The sequence below is a fragment of the Anguilla rostrata genome, chromosome 14 (assembly GCF_018555375.3).
Source record: "Anguilla rostrata isolate EN2019 chromosome 14, ASM1855537v3, whole genome shotgun sequence".
NCBI classification, from domain to species: domain Eukaryota; kingdom Metazoa; phylum Chordata; class Actinopteri; order Anguilliformes; family Anguillidae; genus Anguilla; species Anguilla rostrata.
The window spans coordinates 32,319,854-32,331,110 of NC_057946.1; the positions used below are offsets into that span (position 1 = coordinate 32,319,854).

Consider the following 11,257-nt stretch of genomic DNA (forward strand, 5'->3'; position numbering starts at 1 on the left):
TTAGCAGTAGGGACTCAGTGTCTTCAGAGAACGTTCAAGTTACAAAACAGTCTAACAAATAATAAAACGAAAATACAATGGCTGACACTCTAGTGTGGTGGGTCCGGCCTTGGTGGGGGCCAATGTTGCACGATTTCCTTTATTCCATTAAAACTACACTACATTTCCAAACGTATGTGGGCACTCCTTCTAATTAGTGGTCTTGGCTATTTCAGCCACATCCACTGCTAACCGGTGCATAAAATCAAACATATAGCCATGCAATATCCATTGAGAAACATTGGCAGTAGAATGGGTTGTACTGAAGAGCTCAATGACTTTCAACGTTGTACTGTCATAGGATGCCACCTTTCCAACAAATCAATTTGTCAAATTTTTGCCCAGCTAGAGCTGCCTCGGTCAACTGTAAGTGCTGTTATTGCCAAGTGGAAACATATTGGAGCAACAACAGCTCAGCCACGAAGTGGTAGGCCACACAAGATCACAAAACGGGACCGCCGAGTACTGAAGCGTATAGCACGTAAAAATCATCTGTCCTTGGTTGCAACACTCACTACAGATTTCCAGACTACCTCTAGAAACAACGTCAGCACCAGGACTGTTCGTCAAGAGGTTCATGAAATGGGTTTCCATAGCCAGGCTGCTGTACACCATGCGCAATGTCAAGCGTTGGCCGGAGTGGTGTAAAGCCATTGGACTCTGGAGTAGAGGAAACGTGTTCTCAGGACTGATGAATCACGCTTCACTATCTGGCTGTCATACAGACGAATCTGGGTTTGGCAAAATGCATAGTGCCAAATGTACTGGCTCGAATAGTGCCAACTGCAAAGTTTGGTGGAGGAGGAATAATGATCTGGGGCTGTTTTTCATAGTTTGCTCTAGGCCCCTTAGTTCCAGTGACAGGAAATCTTAATGCTACGGAATACAATGACAGTCTAATTGTGCGCTTCCAACTTTACAGCAACAGTTTGGGGGAGGCCCTTTCCTGTTTCAGCATGACAATGCCCCTGTGCACAAAGCAAAGAAATGGTTTGGAGGGGAAGAACTTCATTGGCCTGCACAGAGCCCTGACCTCAACCCCATCAAACACCTTTGGTATGAAATGGAATGCTGACTGCAAGCCAGGACTTACGCCCAACCTTAGTGCCCAACCTCATTAATGCTCCTGTGGCTGAACGGAAGTGAATCCCCCAGCCTTCGCAATTACCGTTGGGTGTCCAACTTCATATTAATGTTTGGTTTTGGAATGAGATGTTCAGCAAGTACATACGGGTGTGATGTCCAGGTGTCCACACACCTTTGGAATGATGTGAACTATGTGCATTATAACATTTAAAAATTAGTCAGTGTTACCGTGAAATAGGGGTACCTAACATCCCACCACTAGCTAACATCAGCGGTGAGCCACCAACTTCGTTAGAAACTGACCAGTATAATATCTTCTGCGCATCTTAAAAATGGATTGCACAAACGCTTTCTAGTAAGTTATCACCACGCTGGGTATAATTAGCTGCTCATTTTTTGAGTATGTCCCTTCTGAAGCACATACCTAGAAAGCTGCATGTCAGAAAACTCTATGCAATAGCTGATTTAATATCCGTATATTCTAAAAAAATAAATAAATAAACGAATGGATATTGACCAGCTAAAGTACAGCACATAACGGTAGCTATCTGATGAACCGGCTTGTAGGTGGCTACCGTTAGCAATACGCTTGCTCCGACAGGGAAGCATATTTCCCATACTGTTGCAGCTAACGTTTGCCGATTAGAGTAACAGATAGCAAACGAGCTCAGTAAACGCGAGTAAATATTTATGCATGAAAACTCGCATGATAATGTTTGCTATCTGTGCTGATATGCTGCATGCAAGGTGCAGGATTGCCGGTGCCAGGACAGCTAACGCTAGCCCAATGACGCCAACCTATACTGGATGACGCTAGAAACGATAGCCATCGTTAGCTTGGAATAAAGCTGATATGTTGGTGGCGAAACTACCGGGATAAGCATAGCCAGCTACAGCAATGTCCTGGCTAACCTTGCAAATAGCAGGTGTTCACTGCGAAATATCACATTACGCTTAATGATAAAAACAAGTAATGCTGATACACTGATCCACAGCTAGCGAGCAACGGCCCCGAGCGTCAGCGGTTGCCGTTCGCTACTCAGCAACAAAGATATTCCGGCTACTCCTATCTCCTGGAAAATGCATCTCAATCCTGGAAAAAAAATTGTAAGATAAGAAGGCGCTTACCATCGCTTCGTTTAATTTCCACGTAAATGCCGACGATGATCTTTCCGAAATTAAATGCCATACTTCATCGGTGAAATATAAAACAATCTATTTGTTTTTATTTGAAAGGACCAACTTGTTTGGTTTGGTGCAGGAGAAACCGGGAGGAGTAGCCAGCCAGGAGAATATCACAGGAAAGCGCATGCGCGCAGCTCTCACGGCTGTCCCAATGGGTGCACCCCATTGCCAAATACTGACCCTAAATGAGCTCGAAGCCTGTCCCAGTGATTGCACGGAGGCTACTGCCAAATACTGTCCCTAAATCAATCAGTGGGACACAGATATTAAATGGTTGTAGCAAGTAGTCATTATTGTCAACCAAAAGCACTTAGCAGTTGAATTTCTGACCGTTTCACCATATTACTAGAGCATGACACGGAACACTAACATGCACAAATGCTAAAGGTTATCTATGTATAACACTAGACGGCAACTGTATGTTTTTTCCCCAAATAGCAGGTAGAAGGGGCACCATGAATAGACTAATAAACCGGTAGAGAACAGGATAGATAATTGTACTTTCTTTTGTTTAAATTGAAGTGATGGCACTAGCACTGTATATTGCCAGCAGCTTGCATGCAGGAATGTCAATGGACCACTTTTTACATACACAAGGGCCATCCTATTTTCTTCTTGATGCCATTTCTGTGAATCAAGGAATTGCATGCACCCTGTGATGTGATATTTAACTGTGGTGTGAATATTTCAGCGGTACCTACTGAGCAAGGTGGATGCTAAAGAAGATGATAACCATCCTGAACTTGTTTTTACTTGATCCGTGTAAGTAATAAGCCTGCCAGTTTAAACGGGGGCCACTCACAAGCTGCTGATTTTTTATTTGGTCTGGAATGTTATTCATGACATTACCTTTGAATCCAAGAATGAAACCGATGTCTTATTTCTTAGTTATGATCCAAAGTAACTGAATCAAACCTGATCCTGCTGTAATTAAAATAGCCTCCTCTGAATTACGCAAATTTGACATCATTAGGCATTATAGAGTAAAAAGAAATCAGCGAATGACTGGTGCAGGCTTGATGATTACGAAACAGTCAGAAACAGGTTCAGGCTCATTATCAGTACTGACAGCAAGCTCTCCTCCTCCTCTGTTTCTTGTATATAGGCCACTGCAGTAATGCAGCTATAATCTCCATAATCTCACATGACTGCATTAAGTGGGTATATAGGAGCAGTCCTAATGGCTAGCAAGACGATACACGTTTCAGAACTGCAAGCGCCCGTGAGGCTGGAGAGGTCTGGCTGGTGTACAGCAGCTGATGAGCTTTTTGAAGATATAACACAGCGGCTAACTGATAGGCTAACACCAAGACAGCAAGGTTTTGAATCTGATGTGAGATGACTGATATAGGTGGCCAGTGGAGGGAGGTGGAATGAGAATGGGAGTGACATGGCTGAGTCTGGGGAGGCTGTAGATCAGATGACGCGCAGCGTTCTCAGAGGGGCTGCAGAGGTCTGCTGGCTGAGTCTCTGGGGAGGCTGTGGATCAGATGAGCAACAGCGTTCTGGAGGAGCTGCAGGGGTCTGCAGGCTGAGTCTCTGGGGAGGCTGTGGATCAGAGGAGCAGCAGCGTTCTGGAGGAGCTGCAGGGGTCTGATGGTGGTGGCAGGGAGATCAGCAGGAAGGGAGCTGCAGGTGACAGTGTAGTACAGTGGTTAGGAAACTGGGTTTGTAACCCAAAAGGTTGATGTTTTGATTCCCAGGTAGGACACTGCCGTAGCGCCCTTGAGAAGGTACTTTGCCAGATTTGCTTCAGTGTATGTCCAGATGTATAAATGGATCCATCCATTATCAAACCCGCTTATTCCTGGTCTGGGTTGCAGGGGGGCTGGAGCCTATCCCAGCATGCACTGGGTGAGAGGCAGGAATACACCCTGGGCAGGGCACACACACAATTGAAAGGTCACACTCATACCTATGGGCAATTTGGACCCTCCAATTGGCCTAATGTTTTTGGGATGTGGGAGGAAACTGGGTTACCTGGAGGAAACCCATGCAGGCACGGGGAGAACATGCAAACTGAAAGGCTGGGATTTCACTGGGATTTGAGCCCAGGACCTTCATGCCGTAAGGTGACAGTGTAATCCACTGCACCACCATGCCACCCTTTGTGTAAATGGACAGGATGAAAAAAAAAAGAGGTCAAATTGTGTGCCACTCTGAATAAGAGCATCTGATACTGTAATGTCAGGTTGTTACAGTCACGAAATTTAATGAGTTGCAGTAGTCTAGACAGAAGGTGGTCAGTGTCTGGCCTATGAGATGGGCAGAGTTGGTGGTGAGAAAGGGGCGGATCATCTGCATGTTGCACAAGAAGAGGTATCTGCATGTCTGTAATACTGAATACCGCGGCAATGAGCTCTCTGGCCACGGAGAGTACGGGGGCATCTGGAAGCAAGCACAGCCCTCAGTTTTAGCCCGGCTGAGTTTGCCTTCCAGCTGGAAATGCAGGGGAGCGGAGATGCATGCTGGGACCAGTGTACGAGAGGGAGGAGAGGAGAGGAAGACTTGCGCGCCATCGCTGTAGCAGTGATGAGACAGGACGCATGAGAGGCTATGAGACACTATAAACATCACACAGCAGGATTACTGAGCCTGCATCACACAGCAGGACTACTGAGTTAGCTGGAGAACTATACTGAGTAAAACCAGCAACCGCTCTTTTTACTGCAGTCCATGTTCCAGATTTGGGAGGGTTCTGGGTTTCACTCAGTACTGTTATCCAGCTAATTGAGTCATGCTTCAGGATGCAGGCCCCAGGAAAAGACCTAAGCCAAAGGGGTAAACAGAACAAACCGAATCTCCAACCCAGTCACCTGCTCAAATGCTATGCCTGTTATTACGTACAGGATGATCCTCTAATTAAATCAGGTTTTCATGTTCTGTGAGCTTAATCATAACAGCAATTTGACAGCTGGTTAACATATTCTAACCCACAGTTCAAATAAACACAAGGTGTTTGTATTCATGACTACACAATACTGATAAAGTACCTAATGCACAGGTAAAGATGACTACATGACAAATAAGACCTACATAAACGACCAACAGGGATATAAACAAGACCAGGTCAAAACCTAGTATATCGCTGGACCTCTCCGGCCGACCAATGGTGTAACTTCATCACTCAGTCACTCAGTCAGTCACAGACATTCGCGTTTGTAGGGCTGGCCCCACTGTTGCGGTCCAGCCAAAAACGTTCAAACAGGCAATAGAGAGCTGAACTGGATCCGTCAAAGTTTTGCTGCACATCTCACAAATTACCACTTGGTGGCAGCAAAGGACCTCTGAGTAATGGTAGGACCTCCAGAATCCCTCTTAAAGGTACAGATGCACTAGATACACGTCTGTCAATACAAGCACTGTAAAATTTCTGACCAACTGTGTTGCTGTGGGGGGATCAGGTGGGACAGTTCAACTTTGTTATTGTCTCCTTGGTTACAGGGCATGTTCTCTAGGTAACGGGGCCAAGGAGGAGGAGCTATGAAGGGTAGCTAAGTCCAGTGGTTCCCAAACTTATTCAGTCAGCTCCCCCATTTGGTAATAGGAAATTTTTAAAAAGGACCCCGCCCCACATACAGACATACTCATCCTGTGCTGTGCTTTTTTTTCATCAACCTTTACCCTGAACCCCCCCAGCCCCATTGTCTCTCTGCGGGGGACAGGGGGACAGCCCCTCCCCCCCCCCCCCACACCCTTCGGGAAGCGCTGGCTGAGAAGGACAGTGGCCAGAGAAAGAGCAGGATCCTGGGTATGGTGGGATTGTAAGAGAGAGAGAGAGAGAGAGAGAGAGAGAGAGAGAGAAGGAAGACAGGAATGGCACAGAGAGGGGAAAAAAAGTGTACCGGTAACACTCTGGATAAGGTCAGCAAGGCAAGACACCGCCAAGGGAAAATATTGATGCAGCACTTAGAACCCCGTGGGGATGACCTCCCTCAAACGCTGCTCACAGACATCGATAGCCATCAAACGGGACATAGCACCCGCGGCACCAGGGGAACAGGTCGGTGCTGGACGCCTCTTATTCTGATGAACCGCGAGCTCTTCTACGTGTTTTCGGCAACCGTCCAGTCCACGCTCCGCTTACGAGCATGTGCAGCGAAGCTTACAGCGGTTCAGTTATGTAGGACGAGTGCACAGACTGCGCTTTAACCGCTTCATCAGAACGCTATGAGCGAACTGCAGTCAGTTATCAGCTGTTAATATACATGTTGCAGTGTTTGAGGTTGGATGAGGTTATAATGAAGTAAAAGTACGATAACACACACGTTTTTAACTGCCATCATGAACAATATGAAGCCGAAACAGCGTTCAGATTTCACATGGTTTTACATAATGACATTTGTCAGTTTTTCAGAGTAAGATTTTGGCGTGAGCGTGGGAACTGAATATAAACTTTAACGATAGTTCAGCTTCCTGCTCTTCACGAGGATACCATGAGAAGCCTGCGCGAGTTCACACCATCGCCCACTGACAGTCAGACTTGGCCACTTGCTGGTCATAGTTCATAAATTAACATATTTTTCCTAACAGCATGTCTATGGTTGCAACACATTTTTAACACCTCCTCAGCTACTCACCACAAGCCCTTTTCCATCTCACAGATTCAGTTCTGCTGCCTTCATTAGGCACGGACCGAAGATGTGTACAGACTGCAAATCAAGGTTTTACAATGCGTCCATGTTCCAGCCAAAGAAAAATCCACTAAAGTAATATTGACTGTTGCTTCTCGATGTGCATCATTTAATTTCCATAATGAGTCTGTTATTTTATTTTATGCCCACCTAGTCATCATTAAACACATTTGCCTCCGGCACTCTTGGCCCAACCTCAAAGTTGTCAGACATTCAGTTACAAACCTTTTGGTGATCTAATCCGATGTGTATACACCACTTTTTAAAAGTGTTTTAAAAGCAGGTATGTTCTTGTTTCAAAATCATGTATATTTCCAGTTTAAAATCACGCACTATCCTGTTTTAAAATCTTGTAAGTTCCTCTTAAAAGTGTTTATGTTCCTGTTTTAAAATTGTGTATGTGCCTGTTTTAAAAGTGCGTACATTCCTGTTTTAAAAGCATGTATGTTACTGTTTTAAAAGTGTGTGCATTTTCAAGTTTTAAATGCGTGCAGGTTCCTGTTTTAAATGTGTATATGTTCCTGTTTCAAAAGCATGTATGTTCCAGTTCTTAATGTAAGTTTCTGTTTTAAAAGGGTGCACGTTCCTGTTTTAAAAGTGTGTATGTTCCTGTTTTTCTTTTAGTTTCACAGAAAACTGGGGAGAAAGGAAAAAGACTCCAAAAGGCTTGATCATGACTGAAATATGCTGACATAGATGCAAGTGGGAAAAGTTTAGTTCCCTAAAATGTTCTGCAAGTTGGAACAGAAGTTGGAGCATTCAGAGATCCATCAGCCATTTGGACTGGCATCCCAGAGTACACAGCACACCTGCTTTTGCACAGATAGAGAAAAACACACACAGAAAACAGCGAGAACTATAACCCAGGGAAAATAAAGTCCCTGTAACACAGTGGTTTCAGACTCCAGCGCTGGTCTGCTGGTTTCCAGGGTGTTTCAAGAATTAAGCACTTAATTTAATAAATGATTGGGTAAGAGGGAACACACCTTGCTAAAGTTCTTCCAGGACTCCTTGCTTCTGTGTTTTGGATCATTGTCTTGCTGTATAACCCAATTACGCTTCAGTTCACAGACAGATGATTGATAATTCTCTTTAAGAATTTTTTCATACAGAGCAGAATTCATGGTTCCTTCAACAATGACAAGTCGTCCTGGTCCTGAGGCAGCAAAGCATCCCTACACCATCACACTATCACCACCATGTTTGTCTGTTAGTATGATGTTCTTACAGTGAAATGCTGCATTTGCTGTATTAGCAGCGGTTTCCTTTCTTGCTATGCTCCGATTCTCTCTTTCTTATTGTGGAGTCATGGACACAGACCTTGGCTGAGGCTAGAGAGGCCTGCAGTTCTTTGATGTTCTTCTGCAATCCTTTGTGACTTCCTGGATGGGTTGTCATTGCGCACTTGGAGACATTTTGCCCGGCCAACTCTTTCGCAATTTCCTTTGGTGGTGGCATAGTGTGCTCATAGAAACTTTGAGGAGACTACTTCACCCTGATGGTAAGGTTCAATATGAGTGAGGTTTTGATTCAGCAGGGCTGGCTGCAATCAAGCCTGGCTATGTTTAATCAGCTTAATCAACTGAATTTGTTACATTGGTTTATTGAGCAACTAAGGGGGCAATTGCTTTTTCACATGGGCGATATTGGCGTTTGACAACTTTTTTCATCAAATAAATGAAATAAGTTCAAAAATGTGTTTAGTCAGTTATCTTTGTATAATATTACTTTCTGTCTATAGATCTGAAACCATTCAGTGTGATAAATAGAGCAGAGGCTAATACAGCAATAGAGGATAATAGTGAAAATCGGGGTAAATAGTTTTTCACGGCACTGCTGAACGGAAGTACATATAGCGTCTACTCATTCAGACTACAATGCGCCTGATTCAAACTGAAGTGGCAAGATTCACCCTTTATCAGCCTGCTCAACTGCAGCTTAATTTTTCAATGTGGTTTTTTTTTGTTGATGTTCCTGTCAAGAGGGTTTGATATACATTCAGGCCTATATATATATATATATATATATATATATATATATAGATTTGTATTAATTTTTATTTTATTTTATTCATTGTGTATTTCATCATCTGCCACCTGATTATGTCGATTAGACTTTTTTCCTGCACCAGGTTTCTTGAAGAAAATGTTTAAGCCTAACGATGGCGGAGCTCCACAGACTGGTTACGGGTCCCTATTTAACATACACTTAGCGCCCGCATCCGACTGTCACAGAGAGATGGCCTTACCTGCCACTCGTCCTTTGAGCACGCCCCTTGTAAATGTCAGGTTAAAGATATTGCTTGACGGGCCTAGGTAAGAGGCTTACGCACTGTGACTAATGAACATGACATGACTAATGAATATGGAGCGACTTTAAAAGAAAAAATAAACATAAAAAAACAAGCGTGACCAAAATACACTATCAGAGCCAGCGAACCGTTTTCTTTCGCATTTCGTATATGAGGTTTCTTTTCTTTTTCTTTTTTTTGCATTTCACAACACGGGATCCAAAACATGGCCCGTCCATTACTACCTCAGAGAACTGAACACGCCTTTTGAATTTAAGATGGCTTGAAATGCGCACAGCTAACTAGATGACAAACGAGATGTGCTGATTAAAGATGCCTTACAAGTTGTCGGACCCGACATAAACTGAAAAAACGGAAGAGGTTAGCACGGGCATTAAAATACTCAATAAACTGTCTTGGTGTCGTCATAAATCCAAGTATTTCCTCCGTGATGCACAAAGCGCACATACGCTGGCTCAAACAAATACCACATGACAAGTGACCGTCCAAAAAAAGCATATATATATGCTTTAATATATATATATATATATATATATATATATATATATATATGGCATATGCTACATATATATATATATATATGTAGCATATGCCATTATATATATATATATGGCATATATATATATGATATTCAAACCCTACATGCCAGCCAGATCCCTCCGTTCTGCTACCTCAGGACGCCTAGCACCTCCCCCTCATCGCACCTGCACTTCCAGAACACGTCTCCTGTCTGTTCTGGCCCCATGATGGTGGAATGACCTCCATGTGGAGGTCAGAACAGCTGAGACACTGACCCATTTCAAACGACAACTGAAGACTCACCTCTTCAGGCTGCACCTCTCCCCCTCCCTCCCTTCCCCCCTGTAAATGACTAAACTTAGGGTTGTAACTAGGCAGCTGTTTCGTAGGTGACTAGGTGCATTAACTGTCTTAACGACTACTTGTATTTTTTCCATAGATTGCGTTGTTGCCGTTCTCGTTGTTAGTGTTAATCAGTTTAACCATCAGGGCCCAAGTTGAACTATGCGGTTGTTCCCTGCACTTGGACCGGTACTTCTCTCTAGGGGTTTCGTCATACTTGTTCCTGGTTATGGTTATACACTTTGTTGTACGTCGCTCTGGATAAGAGCGTCTGCCAAATGCCTGTAATGTAATGTAATGTAATGTAATGTAATTTATATATATATTATATATATTATATATATATATATATATATATATATATATATATATATATGGAGCATATGCCATATTTTACGTGTAGAAAAACATATTCCTCGTACTTTTAATTGCGTACTTCAACTTACGATGAGGTGAGTGCTTCATGCGACATACAGGCTAAAGGTGAATGATAAATTGCACCGGTAGGCCTACAGTTAGTAGCAATAACTGAGGTAAAAGGGAAAGTGACACTGTGCTGTCAAATAATAAATGGTGACTACATTACAAAGCCACGGTAGGCTTGCTAGCGTCCACAGCCTCTTTTGTTGTTGATATAAATCGTTTATTATGTTGGCTACATTGCATAGAGGGGCATTCTCGGGATGTATTTATGAATTTAGCTACATCCCCACACTTTTCTTATAAAACCACTCGTCTACCTGGCACGTTCTTACCCTGCCAAGCTCGGCTCTGAACTGTCACTCCTCGCCGTAACGATGAATCAAGGAGACGGATGAAGCTGCCCCGTCTTCCCGTCACTTCAGAGCACCTATTCTTTCCCTCGCTGTCTGCCGCCTCGCTCTCGCCATCCGTTTCCTCAGCAACCGAACCCTTGTCAGGGTATGATGGAGGGCTTTTCGGTTGTCTGTTTGTCTTTGTTTCCAGAGGAAAGATGGGGGGTTGGGGTTTCTGCCAGGTCCCGCAAGAAACGTTACTATTTCACGGAGGGAAAATGCGCACACACGCGCCAGGGGAAGGATGGATTACTAATTTTCAATCGTGAATTATTAAACCATTTCATAAATCATTTTCACCAACTTAATTATACATTTGATTTGAA

General features: G+C 43.7%; 1 protein-coding gene across 3 annotated transcripts in view; it reads right to left on the reverse strand.

Annotated features, from left to right (window-relative positions):
• LOC135239093 (kinesin-like protein KIF2A) overlaps window positions 1–11,101 on the reverse strand; it is a 35,039-nt gene extending 23,938 nt beyond the window's left edge. Inside the window, exon 1 of one of the 3 annotated variants that reach the window (XM_064307520.1) lies at window positions 2,254–2,466. In XM_064307520.1, coding sequence (XP_064163590.1) covers window positions 2,254–2,314 — 61 coding nt within the window. In that variant the 5' untranslated portion in view covers window positions 2,315–2,466. Of the gene's footprint in view, window positions 1–2,253; window positions 2,467–10,871 lie in introns of those variants that run through there. The other 2 variants (XM_064307518.1, XM_064307519.1) reach the window with 2 other exon arrangements.
• Between the last annotated feature and the right edge of the window lie 156 nt (window positions 11,102–11,257).